We start from the raw sequence: 22,283 nt of genomic DNA on the forward strand, positions 1-22,283 counted from the left end.
TATGGTGGCAGAATATAACAGCAATATACAGAAGTCAACAGGCTTCATACATAAGATACAAGGATGAACCAGTTAGAAAATAATATGGAATCAAGAGCCAATTGGTAATAGTGACCATAATTACAAAACTCCTAGGTATAAAGGTAAAAGAAATATGTAAAGCCTATGAGGAAAACTATTAATATAATAGCTTCAGAGACATAAAATAGATCTGAAAAAAATGAAAGACATTCTAAGTGAATTTGTAAATTTAACATTATTCCAATAAAAAAGCCAAGGATTTTTTTGTTTCACTTTGTTTTTTAGTTATACAAATTGATTCTTAAGTTCATATGGAAGAAATAAACAAGAATATCCAAGAAAGTCCTGAAAAGAAGAGCAGTGAGGAGGGGCCAGTCTTATCAGACATTTAAGATATTACAAAACCTTCATAATCATACTAGTATAAAATTGGTGCATATAGATAGACACACTAACAGAACATAGTAGAAAGTCTAGGCATCAATCCAAGTACATATAAAAATTTAATATATGTTAGACATTATAAAACAATGTGAAAAATGGACTTTAAAAATATATGCTGTTGAGACAACTGGGTACCATGTGGAAAAAGGTAACATTGGATCCATAGCTTATACTGCACATCCAAGGAAAACTCCACGTGGCTTGGTTAGCTAAACATGACTACATGGAAACTCTACAACTTTAGAAGAAGACATGTGTAGATTTCTGTGTAATCAACCCATGCACTCGTGGGAATAGCGGGCAAAGCATTCCTATGTCTCAAAACCCAGAATCAATAAAAGACTAGTCAATTCTATTACATATATATATACACACACACATATATATACATATATACACATATATATACACATATGTATATATACACATATATATACATCTATGTGTATATATACACACATATATATACACATCTATGTGTGTATATACACACATATATATACACATCTATGTGTGTGTATATACACATATATATACACATCTATGTGTGTGTATATACACATATATATACACATCTATGTGTGTGTATATACACATATATACACATATATACACATATATGTGTGTGTATACACATATATATACACATATGTGTGTGTGTATACACACATATATATACACATATGTGTGTGTATACACATATATACACACATATATACACACATATGTGTGCATATACACATATATACACACATATATGTGTGCATATACACATATATACACACATATATGTGTGCATATACACATATATACACACATATATGTGTGTATATATACATATATACACACATATATATATTTAAGTTATTTTGCCTTTATTTCCTTCACTTCAAGCTAATCATGAAATTTCACAGTGATTTCTGGGGTGGAGGGGGGTGGGCGGCGGTGTTAAGAATCATCGGGGCTGTGGCTCAATTGGCCCTCGGAGGCCCAGGCAGAGTGGGCAGGCCCTCACTGGAGCAGCTGGAGGAGCACGGTCTGCCCCGCCAGCAGGTAGATCATGTTCCGAGAGCGTGAGAGCTATTACGCGATGTCCTCTGCAGCTTCCAGCTTGTGCAGCTCAGGCCGTCTCCTGCGGTGGCCAGTGAGTTGGCAATGAGCTCGGCTGCCCTGGAGTCGCCCTCAGCAGAGATGATGGCTGCCTTTTTGTGCTGCTCAGCCTTTTCCTTCACAAATCTGGCCCTCTCTGCTTCCTGCTGAGCCACCTGTTTGGCTTCTAACGCTTCTGTGAATTCCTTCCCGAAGGTCAGATGTGTCAAGGACACGTCGTCCAGGATGAGCCCAAAGGTGGCTGCTCGCTTTGTAAGGTCGTTGCTCACCTGCCTGGAGACCAACTCTGGGTGATTACTTCTCCAGCATCGAAGCTAGCCACCACTGACTTGAGGATCTTGGTGGTGATGGACGTCAGCACATGCTCATCATAGTCCTCTCCGATGCTGAAGATGCCAGAAAGCTGGCTAACGATGGGCCGGAAGATGATGCGCAGTTTGATGTCGACATTCTGTAAATCTTTGCTACCAGTGATGACTGGTACATTACGTGGTGGAGAATGGCAGTCAAAGATAATTGGTTTCTGTACCCATGGGATGAGAAAGTGAGTCCCTTCCCCCACCACAATGTCTTGTACTCCACGGAATCTGTCAAAGATGACAGCTCTGCCGCCCAGCATACACATTATATAAGGCAGAGTTCACCACGCCTCCTGTAATAGCTAAGGCCAGGCCAAACTTGCCGATGAACTCAAACACTTTGGCTGCCATGTTTTCTTCTGCTGGACCCTCTCATACCTGCTTCCACTCTAATCTACACATGAATTCCCCAGCCATCCAATTCTATTACATATTATTATTTTTTAAATGTATGGCCCAAATACCATAAGCAAAGCCAAAGACAAATGAGTCACTGGACAAAAGAATTGCAATTTTTACAACAGAATAAAAAGTAATCTCCCTAATATACAGGAGCTCTGAGAAATAAAAAGACACAGATCCAGTAGAAAAATGACCACAAGACATGAACACATAGAAACAATTCATGCAAGTGGCCCTTAAAATAGTAAAACATGCACAACTCACTCAAAAAAGAAAGGCAAATTACACTACATTGAAACAGCATTTCTTATTGTATTGACAAAAATTCAAAAGTTTGAGAGTACACTTTGTTGCTAAAGCTCTAGGGAAAAGAGGCACAGTGATATGCTACTGGTAGAAGTATAGAGTGATACAGTCCTTAAGGAAGGGAATTTAGTACAATCTAGCAAAATTACAAATGGATTAATTTGTCCTTTAACCCAGCAATGATATTTTTGGGGACTCTACACTAAAAGTACTTCTGTACAAATTTGAAATAATATATACATGGCCTGGCGCAGTGGCTTACGCTTGTAATCCCAGCACTTTGGGAGGCCAAGGCGGGTGGATCAGGAGGTCAGGAGATCGAGACCACGGTGAAACCCCATCTCTACTAAAAATACAAAAAATTAGCTGGGCTAGCTGGGCGTGGTGGCAGGCGCCTGTAAGTCCCAGCTACTCGGAGAGGCTGAGGCAGAATGGCGTGAACCCGGGAGGAGGAGCCTGCAGTGAGCCGAGATCGCGCCACTGCACTCCAGCCTGGGTGTCAGAGTGAGACTCCATCTCAAAAAGAAAAATAATAATAATAATAATAATATATACACAAGGCTAGTATTCACTGTGGTATTTTGAATGACAAAAGTCTAGAAACTCCCCAAATATCCATCAATAGGGGAACAGTTGAGTGGTTAAATAAACTGTAGTATATAGTGGAGTACTGTAAACCCATAAACATGAGGAATATCTGTATGTGTTGCTCTAGAATGATAGCCACAATATTTTATGAGAAGCTACTTTTGTGCAAAATGAAGCATTGGAAAGATAAAAGCAATAAAAGACTAGTAAATATAAAAGTAATAAAAATGGTTATCTACACAGAGTAAGGAAGGAAAATGGATGGAAATGGAAGGGAGAAGCCAGCACGATGGCTCACGCCTGTAATCTCAGCACTTTGGGAGGTCGAGGTGGGCAGATCACCTGAAGTCAGGAGTTCGAGACCAGCCTGGCCAACATGGTGAAATCCCATCCTTACCAAAAATACAAAATTAGCTGAACATGTTGTTGCGCGCCTGTAATCCCAGCTACTCAGGAGGCTGAGGCAGGAGAATCACTTGAACCTGGGAGGCAGAGGTTGCAGTGAGCTGAGATCGCACCACTGCACTCTAGCCTGGGCAACCAAATGAGACTCCGTCACAAAAAAAAAAAAAAAAAAAAAAGAAAAAGAAATGGAAGGGAGATACGGCTGAGTATACCTTTTTATGTAGTTTCGACTTTAGAATCATGTACTCATTTAATATATTCAAAAATTAAGTTAAACCAAAAAGAGAAAAAAGAACAATCCCTAAAATTGAAACAAGTGAAATAAATAAAGCTAAGTGTTTATGAGGTTGGTAACATAACCAAAAAGAAAGATTTATTTCAAATGACTTTTAAACACGTCTTTGTCTTTCCTTAGTGAAATATATTCTAGAAATAAAACAAACTACAAAGAACTCTTAAGCTTCATTCTATAATTTTATTGTTACTTCTAATAGTGGTATTATAAAACTATTTTATGTATTTTATAAGATAAAGCAAGTTTAGTGTAAGAAGCAATAAAAATGTGAAATCAAATAAGTTAAACATCTAGTGTTTAAATAAAACTGCAAGCTACAAGTGTTCTGAAGATGCCAGTAATCTCGCTGAAGACTACGGACACGCTAAACAACTTGGATCTGTGAATGAATCTCTGAGCGGGAAAATACAAAAGACTGTTCTTCAGTGGACCAAGCAAGATGACTCCTCACAGACAACGTCTGTGAAGCTGATGTCATATGGCACCCTGATGCTGAATATATAGATCGTACCTTAATCCTGAGAATTACAGGTGCCAGATGCTTGGAAAATATGGGATATCATGATCTATGAGGAAGACTTTCAAGTTACAGACAAAAGACCTTGAAATATTTTCGCACTTCTATCAAGGGAAATGCGAGCAGAACATTTTTCACAGTTGGACAAAAGGACTCTGTATATAAAAAGAGCATTCTACAGACTTATATATGGACTACATGTGAGCATGAATGTGCATTTGAGAGCAAGATAGCATTTATAAGATACTTGGCCTGGCGCGGTGGTTCACGCTGGTAATCCCAGCACTTTGGGAGGCCAAGGCAGGCAGATCACCTGAGGTCAGGAGTTCAAGACCAGCCTGGCCAACATGATGAAACCCCATCTCTACTAAAAATACAAATAATTAACCGGGCATGGTGTGCCTGCAGTCCCACCTACTCAGAGGCTGAGGCAGGAAAATCACATGAACCTGGGTGGCAGAGGTTGCAGTGAGCTGAGATCATGCCACTGTACTCCAGCCTGGGCAACAGAATGAGACTCCATCTCCAAAACAAAACAAAACAAAACAAAACAAAAACCCAACAACAAAAACACCAAGATACTTATTTGGAAAAGAAATGGGGACACACATTACAGAATTCCATCAGAGGTTTGATGGCATTTTGACTGAAGGGGAAGACCCAAGAAGGCTCAAGAACTTGTGTTTTCTCTGCTTAATAAAATTAAGGCCTTAATCTAAAATGCAACCACCTCTGAGCATCCAGATTTTCAACTATTCATTGGAAATGAAGTTCAAGATTCAGAAAACAAAAAGTTACTTCTGGAAATATTTTAGGAAGGCAAATCATTTCTTTTGTATTTTGATGGAATTCTTTTTTTTTTCTTTTTCTTTTTTTCTTTCTTTTTTTTTTTTTTTTTTTTTGAGATGAGGTCTTGCTCTGTCGCCCAGGCTGGAGTGCAGTGGTGCGATCTCAGCTCACTGCAAGCTCCGCCTGCTGGGTTCACGCCATTCTCCTGCCTCAGCCTCCCAAGTAGCTGGGACTACAGACACCTGCCACCACTCCCGGCTAATTTTTTGTATTTTTTAGTAGAGACGGGGTTTCACCGTGTTAGCCAGGATGGTCTGGATCTCCTGACCTCATGATCCACCCGCCTCAGCCTCCCAAAGTGCTGGGATTACAGGTGTGAGCTACCGCGCCTGGCCAATGGAATTCTTATTTAAATTTTTTTGGCTTGAGATGGAAGAAACAGCAAAGTAACTAAAGACAGATTTTAGGCTGCATTATAGAGGTGTTTCAAAAAATAGGGATTGCGTTGGTTGGTTTAAATGTCAACTGTGGGGAAAGCTTCAGGCTCAGGATTTGGCACTGCTCTCAAGATCTTGTTTTCAGAGAAACTGATAGCAAATGTGCCAGAAAGTGGGCCCGGTTAGGAATCCCATCTAACCAGACAAAAAATGTATTATTTAATGCATTTAGAAGAATTTCCACAAGTGTGAAAGGATTGTAAAACATCAGGAAATTGTTGCAAATTATTAATTTAAATATGATTTGAAATATGCCTGTTTCTAGACAATGAAGGCCAGGATTATCAAATTTTTAAATGAATAACATTTGAAATATTCACAGAGAAATTTATAGCAAATTATAGACTATGGAAGACAAGAATCAGAGAACTTGAAGACATAGAAACTATTCAAAATGAAGAACAGAGAGAAAAGAAAAGATTGAAAAAGAAAGGACCAATGCAAAAGTGCCCTATGTGGCATATCAAGTATTTTAACATAATGCAATTGACGTTTCAGAAGAGCCATGGGCTAAGAAAGTATATTTAAAAATATGGCCGGGCATGGTGGCTCATGCCTGTAATCCTAGCAGTTTGGGAGGCCGAGGCGGGTGGATCACCTGAGGTCAGGAGTTCAAGACCATCCTGGCCAACACGGCGAAACCCCGTCTCTACTAAAAATGCAAAAATTAGCCAGGCATGGTGGTGGGTGCATGTAATCTCAGCTACTTGAGAGGCTGAGGCAGGAGAATGACTTGAACCTGGGAGGCGGAGGTTGCAGTGAGCTGAGATGGCGCCACTGCACTCCAACCTGTGCGACAAGACCGAAACTCCTTCTCAGAAAAAAAAATGAAAGTATATTTTTAAATAATGGCTAAGGCTGGGCACGGTGGCTCATGCCTGTAACCCCAGCACTTTGGGAGGCTGAGATGGGTGGATCATTTGAGGTCAGGACTGAGAGACCGGCCTGGCCAACATGATGAAACCCAGTCTCCACTAAAAATACAAAAATTAGCCGGCCATGGTTGTGGGTGCCTGTAATCTTAGCTGCTCGGGAGGCTGAGGCAGGAGAATCGCTTGAACCTGGAGGTGGAGATTGCAGTGAGCCAAGATTGTGCCACTGCACTCCAGCCAGGGAGAGAGAGTGAGGCTTCATCTCAAAAATAAATAAATAGAGTGTTCAGCATGCTTCCGGACGAGCAAGGAGACTCGTGGTCTGGTTCTTGGACTTCCCTAACAGCACGGCCCCTAAACGCCAGTCTCCACTCCCGCCTCAAAAGAAGAAACCAAGACCACCTCCTGCTCTGGGACCGGAGGAGACATCGGCCTCTGCAGGCTTGCCGAAGATGGGAGAAAAAGAACAGCAAGAAGCGATTGAACACATTGATGAAGTACAAAATGAAATAGACAGACTTAATGAACAAGCCAGTGCAGAGATTTTGAAAGTAGAACAGAAATACAACAAACTCCACCAACCATTTTTTCAGAAGAGGTCAGAACTGATTGCCAAAATCCCAAATTTTTGGGTAGCAACATTTGTCAGCCATCCACAAGTGTCTGCACTGCTTGGGGAGGAAGATGAAGAGGCACTGCATTATTTGACCAGAGTTGAAGTGACAGAATTTGAAGATATTAAATCAGGTTACAGAATAGATTTTTATTTTGATGAAAATCCTTACTTTGAAAATAAAGTTCTCTCCAAAGAATTTCATCTGAATGAGAGTGGTGATCCATCTTCAGAGTCCACCGAAATCAAATGGAAATCTGGAAAGGATTTGATGAAACGTTCAAGTCAAACACAGAATAAAGCCAGCAGGAAGAGGCAGCATGAGGAACCAGAGAGCTTCTTTGCCTGGTTTACTGACCATTCTGATGCAGGTGCGGATGAGTTAGGAGAGGTCATCAAAGATGATATTTGGCCAAACCCATTACAGTACTACTTGGTTCCCGATATGGATGATGAAGAAGGAGAAGGAGAAGAAGATGATGATGATGATGATGAAGAGGAGAAAGGATTAGAAGATATTGATGAAGAAGGGGATGAGGATGAAGGTGAAGAAGATGAAGATGATGATGAAGGGGAGGAAGGAGAGGAGGATGGAGAAGATGACTAAATAGAACACTGATGGATTCCAACCTTCCTTTTTTTAAATTTTCTCCAGTCCCTGGGAGCAAGTTGCAGTTTTTTGTTTTTTTTTTTTTCCTCTTGTGCTCAGTCGCTCTGTTCTTGAGGTCTCTTTTCTCTACTCCATGGTTCTCAACTTATTTGGGGGGAAATACCTGAGCAGAATACAATGGGAAAAGAGTCTCTACCCCTTTCTGCTCGAAGTTCATTTTTATCCCTTCCTGTCTGAAAAAAAACTGTGGAATCAACACCACCGAGCTCTGTGGGAAAAAAGAAAAACCTGCTCCCTTTGCTCTGCTGGAAGCTGGAGGGTGCTAGGCCCCTGTGTAGTAGTGCATAGAATTCTAGCTTTTTTCCTCCTTTCTCTGTATATTGGGCTCAGAGAGTACCCTGTGTCTCTATGTGAATATGGACAGTTAGCATTTACCAACATGCATCTGTCTACTTTCTCTTGTTTAAAAAAAGAAAAAAAAAACTTAAAAAAATGGGATTATAGAAGGTCAGCAAAGGGTGGGTTTGAGATGTTTGTGTGGGTTAAGTGGGCATTTTGACAACATGGCTTCTCCTTTGGCATGTTTAATTGTGATATTTGACAGACATCCTTGCAGTTTAAGATGACACTTTTAAAATAAATTCTCTCCTAATGATGACTTGAGCCCTGCCACTCAATGGGAGAATCAGCAGAACCTGTAGGATCTTATTTGGAATTGACATTCTCTATTGTAATTTTGTTCCTGTTTATTTTTAAATTTTCTTTTTGTTTCACTGGAAAGGAAAGATGATGCTCAGTTTTAAATGTTAAAAGTGCACAAGTTGCTTTGTTACAATAAAACTAAATGTGTACACAAAGGATTTGATGCTTTTCTCTCAGCATAGGTGTGCTTACTATGACCTTCCAAGTTTGACTTGTATAACATCACTGTCAAACTTTGTCACCCTAACTTCATATTTTTTGATACGCACTTTGCAGGATGACCTCAGGGCTATGTGGATTAATTAAAGGGATTTGAATCAATGTATTAATACCTCCACAGCTGGGAAACATGGGTTCAATTTACCATTGGTTTCTGAAAGTATTCACATCATTTGGGATACCAGATTGCTCAATACTTTCTGAGTATATTGTGCCCTTGATTTTTATCTCCAAGTGGCAGTTTTTAAAATTGGCCTTTTGCCTGGATATAAAGTAATAGTGCCTGCCACCACCATCCAACAGACCTGGTGCTCTAATGCCAAGTTATACACGGGACAGTTGCTGGCATATCTTCATGGGCTATATAAAATGTGGCCAAGAAGATAGGCTCTCAGTAAGAAGTCTGTGATGGTTAGCAGTAACTGTCCCTGTTCTCTGTTATAAAGCTCTCAAATGTGACTATGTGAATCTGGGTGGGATAATGGACTCAGCTCTGTCTGCTCAATGTCATTGTGCAGAGAAGCACCCTAATGCATAAGCTTTTTAATGCTGTAAAATATAGTCTCTGAAATTAAATGCTACTTTTTCAGAGGGGAATTAATGGGCAGTCTGGTGAAATTAAAAAGCTTTTTGATGTATAAAACTTTATAAATGGAACTATTCCATCAACAGGCAAAAGTGTTAACGACCTATCTAGATGGATAGTATGTAATTTCTGCACAGATTTCTGTTCAGTAAATACATCACTGTATACCGATCAGGCATCTTGCTCCAATAAAGGAACATAAAGATTTAAATAAATAAATAAATAAATAAATAATAAAAGCTAACATTTTTCCAAATTTGAAAGCTCAATAAAATCCAGGCAGAATAAACAAAGAAAACCATTCCAATGCACATCAAAACCAAGTTGCTACAAACCAAGGATAAAGAAAAAAATTCTAAAAGCAGCCAGATGAAAAAGATACATAGGCCAGGTGCAGTTGCTCATGCCTGTAATCCCAGCACTTTGGGAGGCCGAGGCAGGCAGATCACCCGAGGTCGGGAGTTTGAGACCAGCCTGACCCACATGGAGAAACCCCGTCTCTAGTAAAAATATAAAATTAGCTGGGCATGGTGGCACATGCCTATAATTCCAGCTACTCGGGAGACTGAGGCAGGAGAATTGCTTGAACTCAGGAGGCAGAGGTTGCGATGAGCCGAGATCGTGCCATTGCACTCCAGCCTGGGCAACAAGAGTGAAACTCCGTCTCAAAAAAAAAAAAAAAAGAAAGAAAAAGAAAAAAAAGGCACGTTATATACACAGCAGGGGTTGGTAAACTATGACCCCTGGGTCAAATCTGGATCACTTCTTATTTCTGCAAAAAAAAAGTTTTAGTGGAACACAGCCACACACACTCATTTATGTATTTGCTATAGCTGTTTCTGTTACAATGGCAGAGTTGGTAGTTGCAACAGAGACCATATGGCTTCCAAAGCCTAAAAGATTTACTATATGGATGTTTATGAAAAGTTTGCCATCCCTGATGTAGAGGAATAAAAAAAATGCCAATAGATTTCTTATAAAAGCTATGTAAAGTGAAAGACAAGATTGAGCCAGAATTTTTTCTACCTCGCAAAAATGTCTTTCAAAAATAAAGGTGAAATAAAGACTTTTTTAATACCAACAAAGGTGAAATGTTAAAGGAAGTTCTTCAGGCAAAAGAAAAATAATAACAAAAATTTGATCAATATAAAAAGATAAAGGGTGTGAAAAGTGATAAATATAAGTAAAATAGTTAAAACATTTTCTCACCATTTATTTATTTAAAACAGAGTCTTGCTCTGTCACCCAGGCTGGCGTACAATGGTGCGATCACGGCTCACTGCAGCCTTGACCTCCCAGGTTCAAACAATCATCCTCCCTCAGCCTCCTTGGTAGCTGGCACTACAGGTGCCTGGCTAATTTTTGTGTTTTTTTTGTAGGAACGGGGTTTCACAATGTTGTCCAGGCTGGTCTTGAACTCCTGGGCTCCAATGATCCTCCCACCTTGGCCTCCCAAAGTGCTGGGATTGTAGACATAAGCCACTGCACCCAACCTCTCACTTTTCAATCTCTTGAAAAAAAAAATGACTATTTAAAGTAGAAATAATAAAAATCCAGTTGGGTGTTAGCATACGTAGAAGCAATATGTATGACAAAAACAATAAAAAACATAAGGGAGAAACTGAAAGTAAATTGTTATAAGATTTTTACACTATTTGAAAGTAGACTATGACATGATACAGGTGTATATTGTAAATCCTAGAGCTGCACTGTCCAATCTGCTAGCCTCTAGTCACATGTAACAGAGGAATAGTCTTCCAGGCAGAAGATTGCAAGGGCCTGAGTATGGCATTGCTTGGGGAAATAGGGAGAAGGAAATGGATTAGAGAAGCATCTGTGGGTGTTAAGAGACTGTGGTAATCTTCCTATTGTGAAAAACATGCAGTCATTTCAGGATTCATTCAACTTTTGGTTTGGAGTTAAAATGTGGGAGGTAGAATTGCTGAAATAGCACAGAGCTGGTCTCAGGGATACGTAAATCTGTTTTTCCCCAAGCTAAACTCAGACAAGTAAGACTGTCTTCTGGTTTTCAAGGCTTCCTGGAGAGGAAATGCAGGCTCGTTCCTCTCTCACACATCCATCACTCTCAAGTTCTTTAAGAAATCTAACCTAAATGCCTTATCCTGCATCTTGACCTCACAGTGGAAGTAGGAATAATGCTAGTTTGTCTCAGAGTTACAAATCCTTTGAGAAGTTCTTTCTAGCTTTTCCTTCTCTCACATCTGTTGACTATTTGCTTTCTTCCATTAGGTCTTAGATCTCAAATTACAGCAGTAAGTTTCAAATTACATTATCTCCATTTCTTAGAATCTTTCTCCACAATCTCTCCTTTCTAGGAAGAGACTCTCCCCTAACACACTAGTTTAAGTCCACAAGTATGAAGCAGAGAAGTTTATGTCCTACAGACCTCCCTGCAATTTAAACTCAGTGATTTCAGTGTGAATAATGTGAAATTGTGAGCAGTTTATTATTTAATATACCTGGAGGTGTCTTGGATGATACTCATTGTTCTAATGAGCAGCTACTAATGCCTTTGGTAAGAGGGAATTGGTTTTTAATAGTATAAGAAGCAGCTGGAAGCCAGTGTGTGATATGGCGATGGATGAACTGGGATGAATGAGAGATTGGATATGTGACTCGGGATCATCCTCTGAGGAGAATCTATCCCAGTTTAATTCATTTGATCCAGGCAATTACCAGCAAACCTCACATACTGTTCCCTTCTGCATCTTAGAGACCCAGACAACACTGTGGAGAATAACAAGACCTTACTAAAAATGTCTCACTTAGGTTGTTTAGAGACTAACCTCAATTTCTGGAATATTATTTTTCTGATCCATGTTTGCTGTTTGGTTTTAATTTACTTTTACTATCCTGGGAAGGCTGATCTTTATATATCTTTTGTTATATATTTGATCAATGTGGGGAGTTTTTGTTTGGTTTGGTTTGGTTTGAGAACAGAAGCAAGGAAAGGAGGCAGCAAGGGACAAAAATGACTCAATTTTATTACAGTAAAATGTGTAACTCGGTGCTAACACTACCCTAAATCACCATAGTCTACCAGTTTAGGAACACAAAGAGAAGACATACGCTAGCTTTAAAGCATAGTAATCTCTATGTTCATAATGTCCCTTTCTCAGTTAGCTACTATTCTTACAACCAGAAACAGGGTACTTTTTCTGAGGCTGTCTCCACCAGAATAAGAATATAAATCAGGAGTTCTCCTTAACATGCAGTATGAAGATACAGGCTTGATATCATCCCATTCCCAGGTAATGCTGAGGGGAGCAGAGAGCATGCATTTCTTTGACCCTGAGTTCTGACAAAACTTGGCCCTGGTATCTTTGAGACTTCAATGGGGATAGTGGTGGAATATCCCAAGGGAGGTTAGAGGGGTGGTGACAGTTCTCATTTCAAAGCTGCAAGCACTTTTCTATTTTGTAAGAAATAGAGACTTCCATTTGTCTCTGAAGTAAGTATTCCTTTGTTCAAGAAAGGCCACCAATAGGGCCACTTAATAGTGTGACCATAAGCCGTAGATTACCAAAGTAAATGGTTGAAACGGAAAAAGCTAAAATGTTCTCGAAGAAAAGGCAGAGTTGGAGCTTTGCAGACTACATGTCCTTAATGGAGTTGTTTCTTTTTCTAGGTATGGATTTAGACTTCATTCATTCATCTATTCAACACATGTTTATTGAGCATCTGCCATGTGCCAGGCACTATTCTAGGTGCTACAGATAAGGCAGTGAAGAAAACAAACCCCCTGCCCTAATGGATCTTACACCCTAGTTGGGAGTAAAAGATAAATAAATAATACATAAGATAAATAAACAAAAATACAGGATAACAGATATTGATAACTGGTATGGAGAAGAATAAAGCAAAGCAAAAGGATTAGAGTTCCAGGATGAAAGTGATCCTGGTGCTTTAAAACAAACAAAAGAGCAGGCATGGTGCCCATGAACTGTGAACGAGTGGTCAACCATAGAAGATGGAGCTATTTTCATGCAAGACTTCTTAAAATAGGGGCCTCGGGGTTCTAGATGGAAAAGTTGGGGGAAAGGGTCCTTCTCCTCACTTTTGCCTAAGATCTAGCACTTCTCAGTACTTTGAAGACATGGATTACATTTTGGGGCCCCTGTCCATCGTATCATCACAAATACTAGTATAGTCTCCGTTTGTGTCTGGGCAATGGAAACAGAATGCACCCTCACAGTGGCTGCTAAACTGTAACTGATAGTGCCTCGCTGGCCCTTGAGAATGTGGTAGAAATAACTTTTGACACTATCTGGGGGGGCCTCTGAGAGGGATGGACTTAGTATAACTAGATGTATTTGTAAGAGGGAGACCTACAAAGTTTTGTAGAGACTTAGTATAACTAGATGTATTTGTAAGAGGGAGACCTACAAAGTTTTGTAGAATTGCGTAGGACACAACAGCACAGACTTCCTCGAGATATGACAGGAAAGGAAGGGACTGGAAGTTTGCATAAGTCAGCTATGAGGGACATTAAATTCCTAAAAACACCTTTAATGGAAGGGAAGTTTATGGCACACATATCATAGTCCCTATCCTACCATAGATATTTGGACATGATTTCCTTCAAATTGGACTGATACTCTGGGAGAGGCAATTGGTCAAACAAAATTGCCCCCATTGAACTAGAAATTGGTTTTTCAGGTGGTGCAGCACTATCAGTGCCTGACTTGGGGCCAAACCAGGCTCTAAGCTGTTGCAAAAATGGCAGCTTTCTGGGGGCAAAATAATTTATGGAAAAGACGGAAGTTGCTTGAGGCCATGCACCAGGGATCATTAGTGGCTCTGGAGTTCTGAATGCTTCTGTGTCCATGGCCAGCTACCTAGAGACTTGGGTTGGAACTGGTGACATCACAGTGACACTGAATACATGTTTGAATATGCACTGAGAGGGGAAAAGCCTCTGCAAGTGTTGATCTAAGAGAAGCTGCTTCACGGGGCAGTGCAGAAAGGGGAGATGGGATGACAATGGCAAAACAGGTTTAATTGGAATGGGGGGTTATTGTCAGTGGAGATTCATATTGCATGAGAAGTTGGAAGGTCGCCTAGAATTCTTGCTCTGAGTTAAGTTAATATGGAAGAGAAATAAGGGGTTAGGGGTAGCCTTAAAGACTCCTAAAAATAGTTTGAGGTCACAGAGCAAGCAACTGGAAGTGTAGTTCAGGCCTTACGTGAGCTGTGGGTAGGTGGCTCACCACACGGCCATGTCTATGACGCTAAATAGTCTTGAGGGTGTGGACATTTAGATCCCCTCTCCAGTTAGAGGCTCATAAGGGCCCAGGGTCTTTGCAAACCACCATGTCCATTTCTCTGTGCAAACGTCGGGGAGATGAACAAAGCAGATTGGCTATAATGCCAGGTAAACCACTCTCTGGTGCTGAGAAAAACTAGTCTATGTGACAGGCAAAACCCACAACAATGTGAATATTCTCAGCCTCTCCATCTTTTTTATCCTCTGAGAAGACCCCTGTAATTGATACCTGGGATTCGTAGTACTCATGCAGATTGGGGGAATGAGGGACAGAATCAAAAGAGCTAAAATAAGCTTGGCCTGATTTACGTGAGGACAGGAAACTTCTTGGAGTAGAGAAAAAGAATACATCCAAGAAGTGAAGAGAGCCAGGGGGTGAGAAAGCAAGGGCCAGACTTGGGAGAAAGTGTGGGAGTGTTTGGGGAGAAAGGAGAGAGACCAGCAGCAACAGCTATGCCATACTGTGTGGAACAAACAGAGAAGGAAGGAAGACAAGTTTCAGATGTTTCGCTGTGCACTAAGAATGTAAACCCCTTTAGAGTTTGCCCAGAGACTGTAATAAAAATCTAAATTTATTTTTTAATTATTTTGGCTATTGGATATGTTTCTTTTGAATGTGATATCATGCTGCAATGGGGCCACAAAACAGCTCAGCTTCATAAAAGTTATATTTGGGGGATGCTGTCTGGGATTTGGGGCCTAAGGTACAGCAGTCAGCTATATCTCGTTTTAGATCATTGCTCTAGACCTGAGTCTAGCCAGCATCATCGGATTTATAGTGCAAAAAATACACCAGCTATAGAAAATAGAAACTAGAGATACACTAGACACCAGACAGAGGAAAATGGCAGAGCCTCTTCCGAATCCCAATTTTAGTGAGAATATGATGTTTGAAACTAGGTGTACCTGATGGAAACCTATATGTAGACAGCATGCGGGTCTCTCCCTATCACAGATTGATGACAGTGGGATGAAGGAAGAGAATAGCTAAGGTGATTCCCAGGGGATAATAGAAAAGAAAGAAGCAGAAGCTGTGCAGGGGTTATATTCTCTTATTATGTGGCAGTTCCTCTGAATATTCTAGTAGGATGGCTGGGGTACACATCTGGCCCCCTTTTGCTTGGAAATGGACCCATGCAACTAACTATAGGGCATTGGGATCCAGAGGGCCCAGGCCTGTAACCCAGCTAGCCGACTGAGGCTCTGCCTCTGTTTTCCTTATTTTCCTGAGACTAGACTTTTCTATCTTGTCTCATTTTCACACAGAGTTCCTGAAATGATCTGGTTTTCTATCAGACACACCAATGTCTCCTTCCTATATTTTCTTTTTTTCTTTTCTTTTCTTTTCTTTTCCTTCCCCTTCCCCTTCCCTTTCTCTTTCTTTCTTTTCTTTCTTTCTTTTTCTTTTTCTTTCTTTCTTTTTTCTTTCTTTCTTTCTCTTTCTTTCTCTTTCTTTCTTCACTTTCCTTTCTTTCTTTCTTTCTTTCTCTCTTTCCTTCCTCTCTCTCTCTCTCTCTCTTTCTTTCTTTCTTTTGACTAAGTCTTTCTCTGTCACCCAGGCTGGAGTGCAGTGGCACAATCTTGGCTCACTGCAACCTCTGCCTCCTGGATTTGAGTGACTGTCCTGCCTCAGCCTCTGGAGTAGCTGGGATTACAGGTGCCCACCACCATGCCCAGCTAATTTTTGTGTTTTTAGTACAGACAGGGCTTCACCATGTTGACCAGGCTGGTCTCAAACTACTAATCTTAAGTGATCCGCCCACCTCAGCCTCCCACAGTGCTGGGATTACAGGCATGAGCCACCATGCCCAGCCACCTTCCTATATTTTCAAATCCTGCTACTGGTCTGCTACTGGTCCACTCCCCCAGTTCCCACCTACCCTTGGCTCTCAAATGTTTGACCTGGAACTTGACTGGACCAGCCAAACTGCTTGATATCTGCACATGTTTCCCATGGCCTTTTGTGCTTCTCTAATAATTTCCCCTCCCTCTGGGCTCAGATCCCTTGTACTCTCAGTGGACTTCATGGGCAGCACCTCTGGACAGCATGATGTAATCTTATGCTGAAAGCCTTCACATCCTCAACAATAGTGGCAAAAGGCCTTGTATGATGACATACCATAGCTCCTCCTGTATGGGGGCTATGCTTAATGTAAGCTTATGGGATTTCAACGATGAGAGGTCCCCCACTGGGACAGAGTCACTCTTTGTAGGTAGAAGGTAGGGATATACCTGAAGGGTGAATTGGCAAGATGAAATCTTCCATGTGAAGTGCTTGTCAAGAGATGTAAAGTAACAGACCCAGACAGAAAGCCTGAAAGCCATGCCAGTCTTTTCTGGCTATAGCAGAGCTCTCCTCAGAAGGATGAAAGCAGGGTTGGACCCATAAGCCCTGAGAACATGCTTGCTGTAGTATAATCAGAAACTTATGCTGCGTAAGCTCAGCTGTTTTCATGTGTTCTGTTTCTATTTCTAGTTTTCCTATAGTTTTTAATAAGGTGTCTTTGTAAACACCAGCCCACTTCAGCTGTGCTTATGGAAACCAAGGAAAAGCATTTCTGTCCTCTCCTGAGCCAGACTGTCAGGAGTAATCTAAGTTGTTATTACCACGTGTGGGGTACAGAGCAGAGGTAGGAGTCCTAACCAAGGTGAGAGTGCTGGAAATCTGTAGAACGAAGGAAGAAATGAGCAAGCAAATAGAATTGAATCATTAGTTTAAGAAAATACAATATTGTGTTTTTAAAATTTGTTCATATATTTGTTTTGGGAAATCAAATTTCTAATGGCTGCATAATACTTTATATATCAGCAATTTTGCCTTAGTTTATTTAAACATTCTGCTGCTGGTCATTTAGGATAGTCCCCACTTGTTTCTATTTTAAAAGCAGTAAGATTGGTATAGGCCAAACAGTCCTCTAGTGTCAGAAAAGTTTCCCTGGACCAGCCTCACTCTTCATCACCAAGCACATAACCAGGGAAACCCAAAGGTAACACATTTGCTGTCACCGAACCTCCAGTCTACAAAACACTCACCTTTACCTAGTTCTTCTCTATCTTGAAGTGATATAGTTTGTTTCTCTTTCCCAGATTTATTCTTATGAACTTCATTTTTGGCTTCTGATCACTTGGCTTCCCTAATTTCCTAGGGTCATTATTAATTAGTGTGCTCTGCCCAGGTGCTGATTCCTTCTTAATCTGGAATCATCTACATATATTAAAGACAATTTTTCTTCTTCCTCCACCCTTTCTGCTCCACTCCTTAAATAGGGAAAGGGCCTGTCACAAAGGTTGGGGATACTCAGTGTATGTCTGAACTTGGGCACTGAAAGAGAGAGCGGGAATTACTCTAACACACAGTCCCCCCATCCATCCCCTCCACACAACGGTCAACAGTTTACCTTTTCATCTGTGAGATGATGCAGAGTGTTATTCAGAATTAGAAATAATATTATAGATTATCCAGTCCAATTCCCTAACAGATGAGAAAAATGACGTGGCCAAGGTCGCTGAATGAATAAGTGGCAGAAACGAAACTGAATTCAGGTCTCCTAAAACCCACTACGTTTGGCTTGGAGAGTTCTGGATGAGAGCATGGGACTTGGTGGTTTTTGTTATTCATTCAATAACTATATTAAGCATCTACATACTAGGTGCCAGGCACTATTTTAGGAGCTGGGGATTCCGTGATGGAGAGCGCAGGGGAGACAAAAATCTCTGCCCTTATGGAGCTTTCATTCTCAAAACTTAAGTACTTGGCCTCCCCATCCGGGACAAACTCCCAGAGACCTGGGTGGGAGCGGTAGGGTCTCATAAAGGAGGGAGTCCCATCCTTCCCCAGCTCCGGTGATTTCTATAGTGAGAGGGCTGATTTACTGCAGAAACCTCCGTAGTGCCCTCCTCCTGCCTCTGCACCGCCAGGCCCAGTGGGGCCGGCTCCAGAGCGCCACCGTGCCCCAGCCCAACTCTGGGATGATTAGCATCAGCCTCTCTACCCTCTCCGCTTTCCTGCGCATAGCTGGAGGACAGGAAGGCAGGACTCGACTTTAGCGCCATCCTCTGAGAAAGGAATGCGGGCTGGAAAAATCCTTCCAGGGCAGTGGCGCTGGGTCTCATACCCCGGCTAGGGGAGGGACGATCTCTCCCGGACTTGGAGGTTTCTGCAGCAGACGGCTCTCTCATGCTTCCCTATTAAACATTGCAACCACACGCTCTTTCCAGCCTTGGCCGAAGCCACTGCAGCGTCCCCTCTCCTCCCCCCACCCCGCTAGTCCAGACTCCAGAGCCCCACTGCAGCTTCCAGCCATCCTCCCTTTTTCTTCTCCACTTCCTGGTTACCATGGAGACACACGTCATTTACGTGCCGTGCGTCGCCTTGGAAACAGAGGAGCATCCGCGGCACCGCCGGGAGACCAGCCCCAGCTGCTGCTGCCACACTCGCGGGCGCTGCCCGTTAATGGCCTGGGGGAGTCCCGAGTCCGACGCACCGCTGGCCTCAGCCTGGACCTGGACCCCTCCGCGAGCGCGTCTGTGACCCACGGAACCGGCAGGCGCTCTCTGCTTGTGGCGCCCAGAGGGCGGCACTGACACGGGCGCCATCCCGGAGGCGAGGCAGGGCAGGGCACTTTCGTCCCGGGGCGAGCCCAAGAGACGCCGGCTCTGGGACCCTCGCCGGGTCCTCGTCCCACCGCCTCTTCTCGGCCTCCCGCGATCCTGCCCGCGCCCTCTGCCCAGGACTGGTCTCTCACGTCGGCTCCCCGCCCGTCTCGGGAGTCTCGGCTTCCCTCGGCTCCCGCCCGCCCCTCCCGGGACCTCTCCCCCTCCACCCCCTCCCACCCCGGAGGCCGGGCTGGACGCGACCCAGAGCCGCCGCCACCCGCTTCTGCCACTCAATGGAGGACGGTCTGCTGGAGATCATGACCAAGGACGGCGGCGACATGCCGGCGCCCCTGGAGGTGTCCACCGTGCCGGCAGTGGGGGACGTGATCTCCGGGGAGTACAACGGCGGCATGAAGGAACTGATGGAGCACCTGAAAGCCCAGCTGCAAGCCCTGTTTGAGGACGTGAGGGCCATGAGGGGGGCCCTGGACGAGCAGGCCTCGCACATCCAGGTGCTCTCGGACGACGTGTGCGCCAACCAGCGAGCCATCGTCTCCATGTGCCAGATTATGACCACTGCGCCCCGCCAGGGCGGCTTGGGCGTGGTCGGCGGCAAGGGGAGCTTCCCGAGCGACCCCCAAGAGCCGGATACTCCTTCGCCTGGGATCGGGGACAGCGGCTTGCTGGGTCGCGATCCCGAGGACGAGGAGGACGAGGAAGAAGAGAAGGAGATGCCCAGCCCCGCCACACCCACCAGTCACTGTGAGCGCCCCGAGAGCCCCTGTGCTGGTCTCCTTGCGGGGGACGGGCCACTTGTGGAGCCCCTCGACATGCCCGACATTACCCTGCTGCAACTAGAGGGCGAGGCCTCCCTGTGAGGGGACTCCGTGGGGCACTACCTTCCCGGGCTGTCTTTGGGTTTCCGAGTGCATGACGCTGGGAGACTGAACGGCGCGGTGCGGAATGCTTCACTTGGACAGCTGCTCTTGTGGGTCAGGCAGAGAGAGACTCCCTCGAGGAAGGATTTGTAGGGTGAAGGACTTTGGGAGCATCAAGAATTCTTTCTGCCCAACTAAGCGAATTATAGCGAACTGCGGAAAGGTGAGGCTCCGGGAGAGGAAGCGCCCACCTCTGGACTCCCATCCATCCCTGTCCTGTCCTTTCCCCCTCCCCAGACAACAGGAGAACCCGTGAATTGTGTAAATAAAATTCTGCTTTTTCTATTCTGAAAAAGGACTTATCTAGGACCGTGGCAAATAATCTCTAACAATTTACCTGGAAATTAAGGAATTGGGGGTATTTTGTTCTGGCGACAGGAAATTTACCCTTCTGCTGAAATCCAAGATATTCAGTGCTCTGCAGAAGCCTCTCCCCCTCACAGATCTCTGCGGCTGCTGATTGGTAAAGGAAGCTTGAGGAGGGAACCGCAGCCCTAGGAATCTGGGTGAATGGGGTTCCAAGGGCCCCTGGGCTGGGAGGAGCTGGCTGTGAATGTGCATGAAGACATAATAGCTCGACCTCTAGGATTTTGCATGCAGAGCGGATCCTGCCTTGTCACTGACTTCATCTGGGATTGCTTTTCCACTCACTGGGGCTTAGAGAACAAAGAGCCCAGTTCACAGGCAGAGACTCGGGGGTGCTCAGCAGCAGCCCAGATTTAGGGGACATTTGAGGGACTCTTGGGGCCGCAGCCAAAAACTGTCTCTCCTGGCTACACCTGCTTAACTTCAGTTCCTTTTTCTGTCAATATGTCCTTGGCCACTGCCTCTCGGTGTTGCCTTCATAATGTCTTGTGTGTGTTATGTGTGTCTACTTGTGTAGTAGTGTGTGAGCCCTCAGGGGCAGGGCTTGTGGCTCTGGTGTTAGGTTCAGGGGGCTTCAGACCCTTCTACGAGCTCCAAGCTATCATAGTGCTTTTCCCTCCCTCTTTCCCCAACCAGGGCATGGAGCATGTGGCTGTCCTGAGGTTCTTTTACTGATGTGCCACCCTCCCACCTCCTCAAGTGGTGACTTTGTGTGCCCTCCCCCTCCTTTGTGTATTCCTTCTCAATGCTTTCCTTGGTGTTAACCTTAATAAAAAGGCGTCATCTCCCCTCCTTGCTGACTGGTACTAAGGGGATATCAGGGTGGGGCTTAGTGGGAACTGCAGGGACCATGCCTTCCCTCCTCTCTCCTTGCCTCCAGTTCAAGGAGTTGACTGTCCCTGCCCTGGTTGGGACAGGCATTGCCAACTCTCCCTGCTTTCCCTTCTGTCCTGGACCTTGACCTCAAGCTGCCCTGGGGAAGGAGGTGGTAAGTGTTGAGACTCCCATGCTAACATGAGTTTTTAGTAGCCAGAACTCCAAATGTGCAGGAGATTTCTTCTTCAGTGAAGCATCTGGCCCCTGGGAAATGATTTCCAAATCTGGGTCCTGGAATGGCAGGTACTGCACCTGTTCCATGGAGGGAGTGGGGTGGGGGTATTGTTCTGGAGGGATTGCCTGGGATCTCTGGAAATAGTGACACATCACAAAGGGAAACCACAATAACTGCCTCAGGCCTCTAGTGGAGAACCCGGGTAAGGTGTTCCCCAGAGGGCTTGACTGACAGCTCTAGTCTACTCCCTTGAGCAATGGAGATTTCTTGAGGCTGCCCCTGAACAAAATTTGAGAGCAGAATGAGCTAGGGTGCCATGTGTATATGTGCATGTGTGTGTGTGTGTGTGTGTGTGTGTGTTCTAGCTGCTGGTAGCTGCAGAGTGGTGGAAAGAGAGAGCACTAAAGACACAGATCTGGACTTAAATCTCAGTTCCAACAATTGAGTGCTTGAGGCTTAGTTTCTGGATATGTAAAATGGGGACAGGAAGTTGTTGGGGAGAAAAATATACATGACCCGTAGGAAGTCTTGTGCAAATGTTAGTTTCCTTATAGTTTTATTGGAGTAGGGTGGTGGTGGTGACTGGCTCCTCTGGGAAAACAAAGCTACTCAGGGAAGGTTCTAGAAACTTTCTTTTTATATAATCTTTTCCTATCTGAAGAATCCTTGAGGCCGGGTGCAGTGGCTCACACCTGTAATCCCAGCACTTT

General features: G+C 43.6%; 2 protein-coding genes and 1 pseudogene across 2 annotated transcripts; 2 read left to right on the plus strand and 1 right to left on the minus strand.

Moving 5' to 3' along the window:
* Positions 1 to 1,394: 1,394 nt before the first annotated feature.
* LOC100459039 (prohibitin 1-like) lies at positions 1,395 to 2,665 on the minus strand (annotated as a pseudogene).
* Positions 2,666 to 4,563: 1,898 nt separating this feature from the next.
* Positions 4,564 to 8,484, plus strand: LOC100937938 (protein SET-like). Its single transcript, XM_054528503.2, has 2 exons — positions 4,564 to 4,647; positions 6,887 to 8,484. The coding sequence occupies exons 1-2, from the start codon at positions 4,564 to 4,566 to the stop codon at positions 7,823 to 7,825; spliced, it is 1,023 nt and encodes a 340-aa protein (XP_054384478.1). The 3' UTR covers positions 7,826 to 8,484.
* A 10,515-nt stretch (positions 8,485 to 18,999) lies between these two features.
* Positions 19,000 to 21,314, plus strand: CCDC184 (coiled-coil domain containing 184). The gene has a single exon (XM_002823152.5). The coding sequence runs from the start codon at positions 19,512 to 19,514 to the stop codon at positions 20,094 to 20,096; it is 585 nt and encodes a 194-aa protein (XP_002823198.1). The 5' UTR covers positions 19,000 to 19,511; the 3' UTR covers positions 20,097 to 21,314.
* Positions 21,315 to 22,283: the final 969 nt, after the last annotated feature.

This window comes from Pongo abelii, chromosome 10, assembly GCF_028885655.2.
Source record: "Pongo abelii isolate AG06213 chromosome 10, NHGRI_mPonAbe1-v2.0_pri, whole genome shotgun sequence".
NCBI classification, from domain to species: Eukaryota; Metazoa; Chordata; class Mammalia; order Primates; family Hominidae; genus Pongo; species Pongo abelii.

Excerpts from the sequence above, each read along its gene's own strand:
- LOC100937938 (XM_054528503.2), top strand. The coding sequence starts at position 4,564 with ATGCGAGCAGAACATTTTTCACAGTTGGACAAAAGGACTCTGTATATA. Across the intron at positions 4,648-6,886 it reads GACTTATATATGGACTACAT|AGTGTTCAGCATGCTTCCGG; the intron begins GTGAGCATGAAT and ends ATAAATAAATAG.
- CCDC184 (XM_002823152.5), top strand. The coding sequence starts at position 19,512 with ATGGAGGACGGTCTGCTGGAGATCATGACCAAGGACGGCGGCGACATG.